At 59.5% G+C, this 18,044-nt stretch overlaps 1 protein-coding gene across 1 annotated transcript; it reads right to left on the minus strand.

Moving 5' to 3' along the window:
• Positions 1–714: 714 nt before the first annotated feature.
• On the minus strand, positions 715–17,099 carry BESB_074610 (uncharacterized protein; the record flags this gene model as incomplete). Its single annotated transcript, XM_029365834.1, has 6 exons — positions 715–6,238; positions 6,552–9,680; positions 10,296–12,278; positions 12,599–15,825; positions 16,049–16,288; positions 16,899–17,099. 6 exons carry the CDS (start codon positions 17,097–17,099, stop codon positions 715–717), a joined length of 14,304 nt encoding a protein of 4,767 aa, XP_029218318.1.
• Between the last annotated feature and the right edge of the window lie 945 nt (positions 17,100–18,044).

The raw sequence follows: 18,044 nt of genomic DNA on the forward strand, positions 1-18,044 counted from the left end.
GGCAATTCCTCATGCGTGCTTTCGAGGTAGAGCCACTGCCGGGCGGGGCACTCGCTCTTGTCGAAAGCGAGAAGGACAGCTGGGAAGGTGACAGGAAATAGGGTTTGCTTGCGCACGGGGTAGGTATCCTGGAGCAGGCACTGGCAGGAGTTCCGTGGCGACCGCCTCGACGGGGCGGGGGCAGCCTCACCGGTAAGCCCAACGAGTCAGCCTCGGTAGGCAGGAACGACGAATGCTGTGGGTTGAAAGCCAATGAAGGCCGCGTCATCGGAGCCGTCTGGGCGGCAGGCAAGGGCGCTATAGCTGCTGTCTCCAGATAGGAGCACATACGGCGAATGCAATCTGCAGCACCCCGCAACCAGCACACAAGCCTTTTTGTACGCCGGGAAAGATAAAGGGGAACTAGCGGGTGGCAACGTTGCGCGGAGCGTCTACTGTGGTTTCCTTTTCTCGGCCTGCCAGATGAGATTTCTCACATGTGTTGCCTTTGCCCTTGAGGACGAAAGGCTTCGCAAGCCAGTAGCTACCGTACCAATTTGCCCTGCTTTCGTGCATCACTATGTTCGTGTGCCCTATCGTCGTGTTGTACCGCTGCGCTGTTCCCCGCCTGAGTGCTGTCCTCTTGTCGCCATCTCGCAACCATCCATATGGTGTGGTTGCTTCCTCCTCCTCATTTACCACTACCTAATGTAGCCTCCTCTCTGTGGACCAAGGCTAAAGTGTGCCCCATCTCTTGTGCGCTTCGGCTTTGTGTTCGATTCGCTTGCCGGTTTTTTTCTTCCTCCCTGTCTTCTTTTCTGACTTACCGACCATATTTCCTGCCGCCTCCCAGTCCATAAGTATCCTGTATGGCTGTATGACTAGACTTAAGGAATGCTGTAACGACTTGAAGCAGATATCTCCGTCGAGCTGTAAATCGGGCTTATCTTGTTCTCCGTGAGCTTTGTATCGTTCTCCGTTGGGCTCCATTATCATTGCAGGTCGCCCAGGAGGCGCAGACGAGAAGCGTGGTCGTAGTCTGTTTGATGAAGCATCCCCTATCACAGCGAGACGAGTGGGGTCTGGCTCTCTTGATGCAAGAGGTCTTTCATGGTCGATGTTTCTGCTCGCAGGTTGTTGGCGCAAGACCGACGATCGACGTCCCCCCTCGTCTGCAAGGAGTGACAGATACTGAGTGCCTCTACGGCGCGTCTCGTGCGCTAGCAATGCTGCTTCGCGAGAAGTAACAACCCACCGCAGGCCGAGCACTGTGTTGACTATGACAACTTCTGTGGTGTTCCATTCCTCTCCTTCTTCCTCTTCAACTACCAGTATCTTGTTATCTCCGTCTTCCCTCTCTGCCATCTCCCGGCAGGGGCTCGCGATCCACACAGTATGCGCCGCCGGTCCGGCCGTGGCCTGCCGAGAGATCTCAAGACGCGAAAATGGATGCAGCTCCCGACGAAGGACGTACTGACCGGGAAAACAAGGGACCAGTGGAGGGAATGCACGACGCCAGTGTAGTCCGCAGCCTGATGCTAGGTTCGGAAAGAGCGCACTGTTGTCGCGGCCTCGACTGGAAACTGTTCGGCTAGATGTGCTGCCGCCTCCACAGGCAGGACGACATGTCGACGCGGGGAACAGGGGAACAGACGTGGCAGCAAGGAATGAAGCCCTCTTGGCGGTTTCAGACGCCACCAAGTAGCGCTCGACTGTATCGCCGTTCAGTGCGTCGTTTCGTCGACGCACTTCCGCCATCTCGCATCCCGTCCACATGGTCGCGTCACCCTGTCGGGAGGGCTGGCCCCCACCCGCCACGCCCTGCGGCACCTGTGCGAAGCCGAGCCGGGCGCGAGAACTAGACCGACGTGGCGTCCATTCACCCTGCTCCTCCGGCAGCTTCGAGGTGGAGGAGAAGGTGCTCAGCCCTGCGTCTGAGTTCGTGTTGTCGGATGCAGGAACACGGTTTTCCTGTTCCCCCTGGAGTGACCGTGGGGGAAGAAAGGGCGCCAGTCGTTCGCAGAGCGAGACAAGAGCCGGCGGAGGAGCAGGTAGAAGAGAGAGAGACGGATCAACTTTATCTTCGCGGCGGATCGCGTGCAGCATGAATACTGTGTGGCATCTCCACCACCACGGTTCACTCGGTTCGTCTCTCCAGTCCCTTTCCATCGTGTCTCTGCATTCCTTGCGCCCTTGACTCCTTGTATGACACGCTGGCCGTGCTGCGCACAGGCCAGAGTCGTTCGCAGTCGGTGCCACGCGTGTCTGTTCCTGCGCGGTGATATCCGTACGGAGAGGTCGCACATCATTCTGAACGCATCTTCCCCTTCTGTCATGCTCTGAAGAGGTCTCTTGTTTGCAGGCTACCCAACTCTGAGAGCTGCTGCTTCTTCGCCTTCGTTTCGAGCAGATAGACTGAATTAACGAGCCCGGTGCAGCATGCGCCGTGACGCCCTCAGAGAGCCCGCAGTCTGGGTTAGTTTGCCCTGCTTCTGGCAGGTGACCCTGTGTCACGTTTGCCTCGTCGTATTGATACCGCGACCATCGTTGTTGCTCTCGATCGTGTTCAGAACTCGTGTCCGCGGTGCTCTCTGCTTTCGCCCCCCGGTGGACCACTGCGGAAGCCGGTGACCACATCTGGCTACTCCTGTCGCCGCCGGACACGGCTCCTGTACCTTCGCGTATGGCAGACGACGGCGCGCGCGCGCCTTCCCCGGCATCTGCCGCCTTCGTCCCCTCCCGTCTCGTGCGGGACTCTCTCTCAGGGTGTTGCGCCACTGCTGTCCTGCAAACATGCAGCAGACCTGGACGCCGGGGAGAGTCCGGGCTTTGCGGAACAATAAGCGAGACGGTCCCAGCTGAGCACCGGTAGACGCACCGAGTCGATCCCACAACAGCGCCTTCTCCGAGACTCGCTACATCGATTACTCTTGCGTCCCTCGAGCTGCTCAGCCCTGAGCGCGCAGCCGCTCTCACATTCACGATAGAGATGCCAACGCAGAGCTGCCTGCCAGTGCCTGGAAAGAGGCTAAGCCCGTGCCCCTTCTGTCGTTCGTGGCCTGCCGCGACGTCGCGACAACACGCGCAGCACCGCGGGTGGAGCGAACAGGAGCGCGAAGTGTCTGTCCCTGCGGGACTGTCCGTTTCACAGTGGGTGGAGGGATCGGTTGAGCTGTGAGCGTCGGCGCCAAGTGACGCACAGCGGCCTGGGCTTTCCACTGAAGAAGCTAACCCGTCATGACACTGTCTAAACAATGGGACCCCCTCCCCAGAGGCGGCCGATGCGGAGAACCGCGCACGGGCCCGTGCTTCGTCTGCGTCGGCTTCGCTGTCGACTCCGTATGACGTAGACCGACCCGACAGATCGTACTCAGTCCCACCGCGGCCGCTCCAGCAGGCTCCGTCGCGATCTTCCACAAGCGCTTGGCAAGCCACACGGCGAGGACTTGTGTGGCAGTTGTCTTGCTCGAGAGCGCGAGGCAGTCTTGAAAGCAAGTCTGAGCGCTTCAGAACGTTTGCCGTGGACACCTGGCGTAGACCGTTGTAGTCTAACGCCACGCAGGCATTTCCTGGTGCGCGACGCTTCCGCGAGCAGCGGTCATCCTCGGCCGTTGGCGTCGTCTGCTGCTGTTGCGTATCCCCGTCATCTTCTTTCGCTCGCTCATGCTTCACTTGCGACTTGGAAGAGGCTGAGCGGGCCTCGCCTGGAGTAGCGCTGAAGTGCCTCCTTGCCACCGAACGGCATCCTTCGGCGTTCCAGAGCACGACAATCGTCAGACGCGAAAGCTCGAATTGTACTTCGGCACTCACGAGGCCTCGCGGCGACGACGAAGCAGAATCTGTACAGACTCCGGGTGGGGAGGAACAGTGACCCCTGTTTTGGTCGGAGGCCGGCTTCCCTACGGGACCGTCTTTGGCGACCACTCGGCGAAACGCGTCCCCCATCGCTGAGGGACTGAACGGGGGGCCCTCCCGGTAGGCGCCGAGGCTTGCTCTCTGAGGAGCCGGCTCAAGAGACAATTTGTCATTGTCTCCCTCAGAACGAGTTCTGCGGGTTCTGCGACGCCGCTTGTGTCGCTGACGATTCTGCCAGAAGTCGTCGTCGCTCTGCCCTCGGAAGAAGTGCACATTCCATTGCCTGTCTTTCTCTCCGGTCCTTGATCCTCCCTCTTCCCTGTACTGTAGTAGTTTTTCTAGAGGGCACCGACCCCGAAGGACCCTCCTTTCCCCCTCGGCGCTTGTGTCCTCGTCAGCGTCAGTGCCGCCGCCGGAGACCGTCAAGGCCTTCGCGCGGGAGCTCCTTCGTGTCACCGTCCTCTCCATCTTCACTAGCCTCTCTGCATCCGAGGTCGTCCTTAGCCGCTTCTGGCGCGGACTGCTAACCCAAAATTCCGCCTTCCCTTCACTATCTGCAACTTCTTCAAACACGGGTGTTGTCCGACTGGGAAGCGGAGTAGCTGCGCGGCCGTCCGCCGCCGAGGCGACTTGCCTCGGCAGGTTCCTCGCTGGCACAACGCCCTCGAGGCCAGCGGCTTCCAGCATGTGGGATTCTCTGTCTGATACACTGTAACCCATATCCGCGTCGCGAGAACTTTCGTACTGGCTGGCCCGTGTGTGCCTGTTGAGTCTGTAATCTGCTGCTTCCTCCCCCAGGTGCCGCATGTCTTCTCTCTTTTGTCCTCCACGCCGATCTGGTTCTCTCTGCTTGTGCATGGCTTCACTACCGGGGGGTCCGGCCGAAAGCGTCCGCACCGCTCCTGACTGACTGGCAGAGTCCATCCCGCGGTACCGCCCGCCGGATAAGCCTTCCTGACGAGCACTGACAGATTCTAGGAAACGCAGCGTGCCTCCGTGTCTGCGCTCCGGGCGATGTGTTCCAGTGAAGACGCTGAAACGAGGCAAACATGCGGAGTCTGCCTCATCATTGGGCCGAGGTGATGGGCGATCCGCTGCTTCTCCCCCCAGCAGCCGGCTTCCCTCTGTACTCGAGCGTAGAACCGAAGAGCGGTCGTCAGACAGCGACGAGGAGTGCAGTGTTTTGAAGAGTCGGCTGTTTCGAACTCCCGGTCGATCCGAGAGGAGCGAGAACATTCTCGTTAAACGCGAGATGCGGCGCTGTTCCGGCGTCTCCGGTCTCCGTGACAGACTGCTGCCGACGTGAGAAAGGGTGACCGGCGGTGAGACTGAGACGTCGCCTTCATCATGTCTGCGGCGGATGAACGCTCTGTGCACCATGAGGGAAAGCATCTGGAAAAATGAAGAGTTCTCTCGTCCTCTGGTGTCAACGAGAGGGGGGAAACGCCTGTCAGACAGGCACGCATCGCACGCCGGAGCGACATGCATCGCGGGCCTTCCTTGGTCCTCCTGGTAGGGCGTGCCCACACGCTCCCAGTCTCTCCAGCTGTCCTTGGTAAGCAAGTCGCCGCTAGAACAACGACGCCGCTGGCCCGTCTTAAGCAGCGGCTTCAACATGGACTGCAGGTAGTGCGGCTCATGCTGATTTCGACCGGACAATGAACGTCTGCGGCTCTGCTGGCGTCCCTGCGGTCTCTGTGGCGGCGTCTCGTCCTCCAGCGTAGGTGACGAGTACGTGGCGCGGCACGAATGCACCACTGGAGGGGCGCATCGCTCCCCTCTGTGGGGATGGGAATCCAGCGACGACGCCGATGAAGACTGGGACTGCAAAGACAGACGGGAAGAGTCGCTCTCTTCGCCAGCGGCCCGAGGAGGTAAGGGCGAAGCCGACGAGAGGCGCGGGAGCTTGTGGAAGCTCGGAAGAATTGGCCTACGGTTTCCACGCCTGTCTTCCAAGGCAGCGTCGCTCTTCAGCGTCAAGAATAATGGTGCCACCGCTTCACGATCCATATTCGCCTTGGCGGGCGCTGCAGAGTCACTCCAGGTCGATCCGCCTTCGTGGGGCGCAGAGCATGAACGCGATATGGCGTGAGACTTCGACCAGTGACAAGCAGGACGGTGACCGCGGGTGTGCTCGAGCGGAAAGAGACCAAGGCGTGCGTCAGTGTCCCTCGTCTGTAACTTCGACGTGTATACAGGTCTCACGTTCCCATCCACCACTGCAAGGCAGCGTCGGGAACCTCCGTATCTCAGGGGCGTGGCAGTGCCCTGAGCGTGTGCGGCAGGGACATCAGTGCGAGTGTGGGTAGATGCGCAAGAAGAAAGCTGAAGAGCCTGCAGACATTCGCGGTACAGCTTCGACAGCTGGCGCACGTCATCGTCAGCGAGCTCCACGAAGACTCCGCTGCAACAGAAACCAGCAGATGCATACACGTGGGAAGTACGCGCCTCCACAAACCTGGTGCGCGGGGCAGCGGAAAAAATACCGAAAAAAAAGAACCGCTTAGGCCGAGGGGAAGCGTGGAAATGTGACAAGGTTATATACCCGGCAGTGCGCCGGGAACCGGAACCGCACCATCAAGAGGAACGCCAAGCCCCGAGGCATGCAGGTGCTTTGCCAAAATCGGGCCTAGCCTGCTGTGTGTCGGAGAGAATCTCGAGACCACATTTCGTCGTTCCCATCGACGATCGTCTGAAATGCTCCCAAACCATCCTACCTGGCGCTGTCATCTTGAACCAGAAGCCTAAACTTTGGAAGCCGAAGACTGTCCACTGCGTCGCCTCCCAAGTGACAGATATCCCCGCACATTCGAAAGGAGAGCGGGTGAAGTATGTAGGTCCCCGAGCGACTGTCACGAGCTCTGTCTTGTCCCGTATCCTCTCTGTTTCCAGCGTCCGTGTCGTCCTCGGTTTTTTTCGGGTAACGGGACTCAGGCCGAGAACTTTTGGCATCGCCTGCCTTGTTTCCATTTCCACGGTAGGCGCGCTCTTCGCGTATGCGATACCCTGGGTCTTGAGCCATCCCCGGAGACCGTGCAGGGGCCTTCACCTCCCTTGCGGGTGTGGCGTAGAAGTAGCGACAGGGGGAGGGCGAAGCGAGCGGGGTTCTTCTCCTCTCCTGCGCCACGTCGTCCTCGCTTTCCCGTTCTCCCGTGCCGCCGCCAACTTGGCTTCGGCACCAACCTCGCAGTCCGGGGCACGCATGACCGCCGGCGCCAGATAAGAAGGTAAAATGTGTGTCGTCTGGCCGCCATGCTCCTGCTGCGTCATCACGGTTCTCTGCGACCCGTCGCCGCGGCGGTGTACAGCTGGATTCGTTCCGCGACCGAACACAGAAGCATTTGTGAGATGCATGAAAGCAACAAACGGCGCACGCGCACTCGGCTGTCTGCTCCATGAATGCGAGAAAGCTGTGGACTCGACTCGTGCTCCAGCCGCTGCACAGCACCGCGTAGCGGTCGTAGGGAGGGCATATGGACGCGCGAAGTGACGGAGAAGACGGCGGCGGAAGGCGATATGAAGAACACGGAGAGAAATCCTTTGACCACGAGGGGGAGGAAGACGGCAAAGCAGACGCAGAACTGGAGACATGTGGCGGACCCGTCCCTTCCTGCTTCCTACTCCCGTCTTTACTTGACAAAGGCGGGGAGTGGTTAGCGGGCGGGATGTTTCGCGCTGCCTCCTGGGGCGGCGGCGTGACGGACGGCGAAGCGAGACTTGACGGGGACCGGCAGAATGACACAGAAAACTTCTGAACAGTCTTCGTGGAGTCCGCCGACGAACCGGGTACGTGGTGGGAAGAAGCTCGTGCAGGCGGGCGAATCGGTCTGGCGTGCGGGGAGGGACGAAGCAATGAACGAGAAGGCACCAGAGGCTCGGTGCCCGGGGCAGCAGCCCGCAACAGCAGCATACCGCCCTCGTCGTGCACCAGATCGCACTGTGGAACACGAATTTGTGAATCAATTACAATGACACCAAAATCAAAGAGCAAAGCGTCGTATAGCTCATTCGCTCCTACTTCCCTATTCCGTGCATTTTCTCTCTGTTTTCTGGCGCCAGGCAGAGACGAAGGGGGGCTGTCGGCTCCCGTCGCTGGCTGATGCCTGACGCTGCCACTCTCGCGTTGCGACTTCCGCCTCCTTGCCCATTTCCTCGTATCCACGGTGTCTGCAGTCGCACCCTTCCAGCCTCTCACCACCGCCTCCTGCGGATCCGATTCCCCAGCCGCATCCACACCTAAACTCGCTGCTGCCGCGCCGATTCTTCGCCGGTCTCTTCGTCCACCTCCCCTGGGAGGCGAATACGGCCAGAGCGATGCAGGTGATATCGCTCTCGCATTAGCGTTGCTGTGGGCATCTCTCAGCTCCTGCCTCGGCGAAACATTCGGGTCACAGACGCTTATTCCGTCTATGGGGCCGTCTGCCTCTAGCGTACTCTCCTCGCGCCTCCCTCTGCGGTGCGTGGGCGACAGTTGCTTCTGCGCGGCCTCCTTCTGCGCACAGAGGGGCACCAAGAGCCTCAGCGGACTCTTTAGCGTGATGCATACGTCGGCGCGGTACAGCTGGTCGGCTAGTTCAGCCATGAAGATCTCGCTTTTTCGGATGGCTTCCTGAACCCGCCCCTTCGCGCGTGACAGCACGTAGGCCCGCTCGACGGGCTCCAGCGCCTGGGTGACCGCCGAAATCGCAGAGCTCACAGCCAGCGGCGACACCGTTATGGTGACCGGGCCGCACATCTCGCCGTAGACGACGAGATCTGGATGCGTTGGCAGACGCCTGGACACCTGTTCTACGCGGATCCAGGCGTACTGCCGTGGGGGCGTTGTCCGCGAAACGTTCCGACAGCGGCAGGGGGAGCCGAACGGCTGCGGAGCGCCGAGTTGCTGCCCATCTCCTAAACAGCCGCAGCTCTGCAGGGGGGAAGAGCCACTCGAACCCGGGTGTGGTAATGGCGCGTGTGATTCTTCAAAAGCAGTCGACGAGTGCGTCGCCGCTGAGTATCTGACACCGCAGGCGTGGGTGTCACCGGTGGGGTGCCTCCACAAACCGTCAACAGCGGCGGCTGCTGAACCAGGACCAACAACCCCTCTCAGGCTGCACCGCCCGGTCTGCGCTGCGCTTTGCAATCTCGGCTGGTCAGCGTCGCTGGTAGCCGTCGCGCGCGACTGAAGCTGTTGACCAGTAGAGCTGCCACTGAGTGATTTCGTCGCAGAGCTGGTTTCGCCTTGTCCCAGAGCAGGCGTTCTCCAGTCCTCACTGTCGATACTTCCCTCGCAAGCCGCAGGAGCCCTCCCACTTCTGCTCCCGCCCACAATTGCGCCATCCGTCGCCGGCGATCCCCGTGGCAGCTTCCAGCGAGCTTGAGCAGGCCTCGGTGAGTAAGAGCAGGACGCGGAAAAGAACGAAGAAGGTCCACGCAGCAGCTCGCAGGAAGAGAGGGCAGACGAAGACGAAGTACGAGCAGCGCAGCGCGGAGAAGGAACACTGCGGTTTCTGTGTGCAAGGCTGGCCGCCGAAGAGCAAGCACCTGCCGGACTGAGAGGTGCGGAGCAGGACGAAGAAGATGAGTCGCCACAGGCGCTGGACAGATGTGGAGGGGTCCACGCTTCGGGCTGAGCAGTGTAGTGAGGGACACGGATGCTGGAAAGTGAGCTCTGACAAGCAGCAGGGGGAACTCGATTCGCAGACAAAGACCAGCCATTCCCGCAAGTTGCGGTGCATTCGCCGGGCCGCGAGGGAGGCGCATAAGAGCGGACAACTTGGCAGGGCAAAGACGACGAGAACCGATCGACCACGGATATACGCTCGCAGAACAACGCGCTAGAACCCCTGCCGTCAGCCCAGTTCCTGAGCGAGCGCACACACCACGAGGAGTCGTCGCAGTAGAAGTGTGACGCGGGTCTCATGATGCGGGAAAAACGGCAGGCAGGCCATCTGCGTGACGGCAGACGGTAGAACCTCCCTCATACGGATCCTCAGATGCGTCCCGCTTTGTCTTGTGAAAAGTGAGAGCGTGGTACGTCTCTGTGGACGTGTGGATCTTTTTGCCTTGACGGCCATTTGCCTTGATGGCAATCCGTCACGCATGCGCATAGGCATGGGATACACACATCTCGCATCAATAGAAGCTGCGGTACATGCATATACTAGCAGTCAATCTCTCGTGGGGGAACATCTGCAGAGACGCAGTCAGACAGAATGCCGTTTACTTATAATATCGGTCACCGCGCAACACGCGCGCATCGACCAGTGTTGCTTCACACGCTAGCGATGTCGGCGGTCTCTTGCCAGATGACCGCGCGACGTCTACATGTCGAGCGCGCACACTGACATTACTCAGCAGACCGGTACGTCAAGGGACCTGGCAACTCCGCATTTCTCGCAGCTTCGCTAGTGTAGCAGTCCGCAACCGCCCCTCAGCCGGTGTTCACCTCTCATGTTCCGCGACGCTCGCGGACCTACAGCCTGTGGAAGTACAGCTCGTCGCACGTGAGGAGCAGGCAGTGGTCGTCGCCACTCAGGGTTTGTCGCCTCCGCGTGTCCTCAGCTTCTCCTCGTTGGCGATGGAACGTTGTCCGCTCTCTCACGGCGGCGCCCCACACCGCATTCCACGCAGTCCTCTCTCCGGTGCGTCTTCGCTCCTCCTCTGATGCAGCGCCTTCCCGTCGCCTGCGGCTGGCAAGGGTTGGAGGCGGCGGCATTTGGTCTCCATCCCCTGCATCTGGCTGCGTTCTTTGCCCATTCAAGAAGGCCGAGCGGGATCCAGCGGTGGTCGTACCTCTCGCACGTCTGCTGCCTCTCGCGCCTGCGTCGCTATGCGGCGAAGAGCTGCTAGAGCTCCACAGCCGCAGGCGCACATCTTTGAACACAAAGGCGACAAGCGTGGACTTCGTAAAGCGTCCCGACTGGAGTGACTCGATATTGCGAAGAACGTCCTCTCGCACAGCACTTTCATCCCATTCTTCTTCTGCCAGATCAAGGGGATTTAGGTCGGCTCCAATGAAGGCGAAACCTGAAGTGGCGACGCCGTTGTCAGCGACTACGTGGGCAGGAGAGGCATCGCGAGCAGGACTTGGCGCGTTGACTTGACAGGAGCGAGACACATATGGTGACTCTGAGTGGTGCCCTATGTGGTTTAGGCTACTGGTGTGAGCACTGCGCCTCGCATCGCACGCTGGACGAGGCGTAAAGGAAGCACGAAGAAAGGTAGATGGAGCGGATTGACAGTTGGCATCACTCTGCGAATCAGTCCGTTCCTTTGTAGGCGGGGGGCACCCTGGTAAACAACTGGAAGGGGGCGAAGCAAAAGGAGTGGACAGAGGCGCAGACGAGAATAGCGACGAGTGGCGATGGTAGCCATTTGAGACATAGTGTGTTTGACCTCCGTGGAGAATCTCTGTCGTATACATCGTTCTCTCAAAGATCAGTTCTCTACCGTCAGACCCCGTGACAACGATTTGGCGGCCGCCGTGGCGCTCCGAGACGCGATCGCCGCCCGGTGCGTCGGTGTGTAAGCAGAGTGCCTCCTCAGCTCGACAGTTGGGCACTCTCCCACGCGCAAATGTCCGCGGAACTAGTAAGCAGTCAGGCATAACATCAGAGCTGGTGTTTCCAACATCTCTTGAGCCGTCTGCCTCTCGCTGGCATCCCCGATGTGCCTTGTGCATTTGGCCCTCGTGCTCCGATGCGCTGAACGCACCCTCTCGGCCTCCTCCTCTCCGCAGTGAGTCACAAAGATGGCGACGACGGCTGTCGTCAGCACCAGCGAGCACAGTCGCCGCCCCGTCTTGAGCAAACAGAGGCCGAGGCACCGACTCTTCTTGGCGCCTTTCTTCTCTTCGTTCAACTGTGGCGGAAGGAGAGCCTTCTGGCACTGAAGACACTGAAGGAAACGGAAGAGCGCCCTCTCGCGATGAAGCCCTCCTCACTCGTTCGTTGCGCATTCTTGTGTCGCAATCACTTCGACTGAGAGACAGCTGAGCTGAATCGACGAACGAGAGGAAGCCCTCGTCGCGCTTCAGTGTAGTGAAGGCGAGAGCGCCCCAGCCGCCTTCCAAGCGATGTCTCTGTCTTTCGCTCGCCTTCTTCAGAGACGCGAGCGCCAGGTGGCGCAACGGTATAATTTCGTCGACCCAGAATTTCTCCTCGAAATTCTTAAGCGTCTGCTCGTCTCGGCGCGCCGCTTCCGCGCGACTCGCCTCCTCAGTCAGAAGGGACCAGGACGGGCAGGAGGCAGCTGTGGAAGATTCCGCTGAAGAAGCCAGGACCGCGGGAGGCGACAAGGGAGAGTCGGCGATAACGGGGTTCGGCTGCTGGCGGCGTGCCTCCGCGGGCTCGGCTCTGCAAGTCGAATACACGGTCGGAAGACCGCCGGATTTGGTGAGAAGGTGGCGGCGCCAGGCTGCTGTGTACGCGTCCTGCTCTTCAACAGACGGCTTTCGTTTCCTGTTGAGGCAGACACACAACACAGGCGCCTGTGTTACACGGGAGATTTGATTCGGCATTCGCGTCTTGACGAGAGTGGGAAATGACCCGCAGCGACCTCACCGTCGCCGAAAGTCGTCGTCGAGCTCCACGGCCGAATAATAGAGCCTAAGACAGCTAGGGCGACGCCAATTGTTGTCGTCTACTCATGTGTAGAGGGGGGCGACTCGAGCTTCCTCATGCCACAGATTGGGCGCGGTTACACTATATAAAGAGAGATCCAGAACTTTTCACAGAGTTTGGCCTGAACTATCCGGTGTGCCGCACGATGGAAGACTTACATGTGGTCAGCGACAGCACCGTAGACGAGATCGGAGTAGAGGACGATGGTATACTGAATCCACTGAAAGATGCTGGTGACCTGGTCTCTCCTCAGTGTGAGGGTGCACGAAGGTACGACAAAAGTGAGGCTGAGCGAGGGGAGTGAATTGTCTTCCTCCTCTGCATAAACACTGTGTCCCTGTGAGAGCAACACAGGAGCGAACAGGTCTTCGCCTCGATCACGCCCATCTGTTTCACTGTCACGAGTTTGGCCCTGTCTCTCGCTCGCACTGCCTGCGCCGGCTGGCGGAGACGAAACCCCGTCATCGGCGTTATGTAAGGTGCGACTCCCGCGCACTGCTCCTTGTCTGCTATTTCGCAGAGAGTCGGCAGAGGACCACCCGTTCTCCCAGGCCGTACACGCCACGGAGGAGGCATGGCGAACGCGCAGCGCATTGTCTCCGTCTTGACGAAGAGAAGCTGCGCGGCGAAGCTTCGGGAGACTGGAAGACATTGCCTCGCTGTCGGCAGCGTGCACGTGTTCGCTGAAGCGTCTTCCAGGACGCACGCGGTCACGAGGCGAAGACGAAGAGACCCGTGGCGACTGTGGCCAAGTGAAAACTCCGGTATCGCGGCTGGGGCGTGTTTGTTCTCTCCCGCCTCGCCGGTGCTCGCTCCCGCCCGCTCTAGCAGGGAGGCGTAGCATGCCGCATGGAGGCAGATATGGTGGCTCCTTCACTGCTGTCGACGCGAAGGGACTGCCTCCCTCTGCCAGAATACGCTCTGCGTCAGGCGACTGGGACGCAAAAAGCGCCTTCTCGAGCGAAGCGAAACAGACGCTATCTTCCTTCTGCGAGAAAGAGGGGCAAAGCGAATCGCCACGCTGTACACGGACGACATCCTGTTGGTCTTGGTCGCCCCATGCCTGTGCTGCCGCTCCGGTCCGCGGGCGGCCCTCACCCCGAGTGTGTCTCCCCGGGTCTCGGTAAGGCACGTCGTCGTTGTCGGTGTTCCGACGAGTCGAGTCAGTGAACCACGCGGTAGTCCGCTGAAGCCGATCCAAGAGAGGAATTGCAGACGACGACAGGTTCCAGCCGCAGGGCGAAAAAGATGGGCTGCAGCCAGCCGGCGCCGCACTAGACAAAAGAGCTTTTGGAGAGCGAGGCCCGACAGAGGGCCGGAGCGGACGAGGGAAGGAGCGATCCGAGAGGAGGGGGCACGAATGGACCCCCTGTTTCGGAGTGAGAACCAGACGGAGGTATAATTCAATCCTTCCTGGCCGAAAAATGTATGCGTGGTGCGGCGCGCTCTCTTCAGATTTGCAAAACATGTCATCAAGTGAAACCAAGTCATACAACGATGTTACGTCCCCTGGGTCGCGGCCTACAGCAGAACGGACGGTCGACGACGCAGCAGAGGAAGGGGACACGGCGAGATCCTGGTCGTCATGTCGTCTTCCGGCCTCGTCCAGCGGCGACGGCTTTTCGCCTCTCCGTGGCCGTTGATCGCTCCGACGTCCCCGCCGCCGCATGCGTGGTGCAGGCGCGCTCAGCCGCCGGATCTCCGTACTGTCGAAAGGAGACCCGTGGCTAGCGTCAGAGGCAGTTAGCTCAATCCCGACAGGCAGCCGTGCACGTTCTTCCATCCGATGTGTCTGTCTGCCTCCACCCTCGTCGCCATCAAGTTCCGACAGGGCCTGCCCAGTCACATCCGCCGGCCGCCGTCGAGGTCGAGGCGATGGCAAAGGAGGGCGGGGAGCAGGAGAGGTTATACCATCGCCAGCGTGTGGAGCTTCGATGTCACATGGTGTAAAAGTCGCCTCGCGCGGGCCATCTTCGGAGCCGGTTTCGAGTCTTTCCGAGTCCCCGCGGATGCGGGGTGTGAGCCCAGTAGACGGAATCGGAAACGGATGAGGAGACCCGAGAGGCAAAGACGTCCGGCGAGGCTCTCTAGTAGCACTTGATACGCCCTGCGAGAAGAGATGTCGACGGTACGCAGCTGGATGGGGGAGCCACGGACTGAGGGGGCCGGAGGAAGTAAGCTGATCAAGGTAGATAGCAGAATGAACGAATTCAATCTTCTTGAAGTAGGCTTGAGAAGACGAGAGTAGGCAAAGACGGGAAGCGGTGCGGTGGTTGCGGACGTCCGCGCCGTCGGGCACGGTTTCCGCACGCGCGGAAGTCACAGATCGGTTACCCGAGGGACTCTCGGCGAAACACTGAGGGCAATGAGACGATGCAGAGTCGCAGAGCTTCTGGCTGTTCATAGAGTGCACTGATGAGGACGGGGGCGACCGCGAATGGAGCCACGGAGGTGCGCGAGGCGGTTCGACGCAGGCCTCGGCGAAGTCTGCATACTGTCCGTCGTACTGCCTTGTGTCACTTCCGCGCAGTCGAGGGGGTGACGCATTCTCAGACTGAGGCAGGAAACAAGGTCTCGGGGGCAGGCGGGCCAAACACGGGTCGCGGCCTCCGTCGCTCGCCCTATGCAGTGAAGGCGATCCGCTCGCCGACGCAGAAGAAGACAATGAGGAAGCGGCGGAGGGCAGCGGAGAGTTCGCTGGTCTCCCAGGCAGCAGTGCAGCCCCCAGCCGTCGCCAAATGGAGCCACAGGATGAGTACGGAGGATCCGCGTCTCCGCTGCCAGTCTCCCCCGGTACATTAGGAACCGCCGGGGCTCTAGACGGCGCGGAATCACGACAACGAGCTCGGGCTCGCGCCTGTGCGTGGGTACCGTCTGGCAAGCTGTCGTGCAAGGGCTGCGCAGGTCCCTCGCCGTTCTGCGTCGGTCCGCCGTCAGTCGCGTCCCCTGCTCGCACAGATCTCGGCACGTCGTTGTCTCTGATAACTTCGTTTGTACGGCGCGTCTGGCGGCCAGTCGCTGAGTCGAAACAGGGAGAAACGGAGTACTCGACGCTCTCCAAAGATGGCGGCACAGCTTCTGCCGAGGAGGGCTCTGCAGTCGACGCCTCTGGAGACGATCGCGCCCTAGGTGAGGGAGACGAACGGCTGCTGGGTACAACTGTCTCACGTGTCGTCAGGTTTGCAGGCGACGAACAGACAGAGCAAGCAGTAGAGGGCTTGACTGGGGCATGCGACGGAATACCGTTGCTGAACGTCGATAAATCAGTTTCTTCTTCACAAAGGAGCGTGTGGATTCGCTCGGCTCTCCATCCTACGGCGAAGAAGCAGCCGTCGTGTCGGATCTCCGCTTCCTCTAGTCGAAGCTCCACCCGCGTCGCGAACAGCTGCAAATGGGACACAATATCAGCGAGGCACCAGCAAAAACTGGCCAACTATGCGAAAAATAAAGAGTGAGACACAGCCTTAACGGTGTCGACGTACGGCACCAAACTGACACGCTGTCAATGTATCTTCTTTTCCGCGCTCAGCTGCGAGCAAGGGCAGCTGGAATGCCAGGAAAGAGTTCTCTTAGTGAGCTGCCGTCAGCTACTGTCTCGTTCCGCTCACCTCTGTACGTTTAATTAGGGCGGCGAGCAGACGAGCCAGGAAAGAGGAGCCTTCCCCTGTGTCGCCCTCCCGAAGAAACGTAAGCCATTCATCGGACAGCAGCAGGAGCTGCTTGCTGTTTCTCCAGTTCTCTTCCTCTACCTCCACACTCCACTCGCTCGCTGGCAAGGTCGTCAGAATCCCAAGGATATCTTTCGCCTCAATGGTCACTGGTCGCGATAGAAGCCGTAAAAAGTTGACCTGAAGAACATCAGAGTCGATATTCTCACCCCCGTCTAGTTTGGGGACAAGAGGTGAGAATCCGTACGCAGAGAGTTCTCAGAGATGCGTAGAGGCAAAGGATGCGATTCTGAGCAGCAACATGGAAGTCAGTGATGTCCGTCAGCTGCGCAGGGGAACGGATGGCCTGCAACGCAAGCGATCCAACCCATGCGCGCGTATTCAAGAAAATGGGCTTGTGCGGCTGCACACGCTTCTCGTAAGCATGTGGACCGCAGAGCGTGGCATTAGTGTGTCGGTTAGTATCTCGGATGTGTTTACTCTCCCGTTCGTCCCTGCCTGGATCCAGTAAACACAGACCTTCAAAATCAAGCCAGCAGTCCGACTCGTAGTATACTCCCCAGCAGAGGCTAGTATAGACAAAAATGAAAACCCAGTGGGGCTGAGCACAGAGCCTTTCGCAGTAGGCGCAAGCGCGCTGCAGTTCTGGATCATTTGCGTCGATTCCTTTCTGCGCTTAACGGAAATGACTTCACATCGAACAGGCCTGCTGATATGCAGTCCACAGCCTGGACTTTCCGCCGGCAAAAGTCAGCCAATTCCTTCTCTGGTCGTCTGTGTTTGTGCTTACCTTCAGGCGGACAAACCGAACGCATCCATACGTGACTTGCACCGGGAAAGAGAACGGAAGGAGGGAGTCTTCTTTGAAGCGGAGGTTTTCCAGACAGAGTTCGCCAGCAAGCAGCGAAATGCTAAGCTGGTCCCGCTCAATGGTATGAAAGACGGACGATAGAGCGGCGTTGAGCCGAGAGACAAGAAACGACGCCAACATGATGTCTTTTTAGCGCTCCGCATCTGCCTAGTCCTCTCCACGCCCCGCACGAGGGAATCTGTTTCACGCGTGGAGCTCCACTGCGTGCCGAGGGCGGAGCCACATTCGAGAGCGTGCCGTGGCATTGGGGACACAGCGGCGTTATAACCTGCTACTACCGACCCGCCGAGACCGTTTCAAGTGGAAAGCCCAAGGTCTGCAATAAACAGCAGCAGCTGTCAGGGAATCGTCCTGAAATGTGGACTCCTCAATCTCTGTACCGACTCCGGCGTTTCCGAAACGCAGCTCCTGGAAAAGGCGAAAAAATCGGTCTAGTTGGAAGAGGATATGTCGTCGTGCTTGTCTGAAAGTACGTGCAAAGACGGGACCCCAGTAACACAGTGGTGAGCAACAGGGGGCCTGGCAGATGTGTAGGCATGCGCCGTGCGCACACCAGGCGACCGCGAGTTAGTCTGCAAGCCAGAAAACAATCTTCTACCGAAAACCGACGAGTTTTGCAGGAAGAAGGACTTAAGGAGGGAGCATGCGCTTCAGCATGTGTCTGCGGAATTGCGTTGGCTGTTCGCGGGTAGATCGTCACCAGAGCGTCCCTCCCTTTCCTCGGCTGCAAGAACTTGGCACCACGGTGATGCGAACCACCTCCTTCCGCAGAACGTTTCCTCCTCTTCTTTCGCATGTGGACGTTTTGGCACCCCACCAAATCCCAAAGCCACCCATTCCTGCCCGCTCTCTTCCTCTCGATCCTACGCCGCTACGCTGAGGCGTTCTTCGAACGTTCACGCATCGCTAGCAAATGCAGAAGAGCGGCGGTACAAAAGACTTGAAGGGTCCGGTGGCGCCCACCTCGACGGTGTCACACTCAAGCAAGCGTCAGATTACGAGGCGCAAAAGCCGAGAAAGACAAAAAAACTGAGACGTCGTTGAGTGTGACTCACAGGGGCATGG

Source organism: Besnoitia besnoiti, assembly GCF_002563875.1.
Source record: "Besnoitia besnoiti strain Bb-Ger1 chromosome Unknown contig00007, whole genome shotgun sequence".
Taxonomy (NCBI): Eukaryota; Apicomplexa; class Conoidasida; order Eucoccidiorida; family Sarcocystidae; genus Besnoitia; species Besnoitia besnoiti.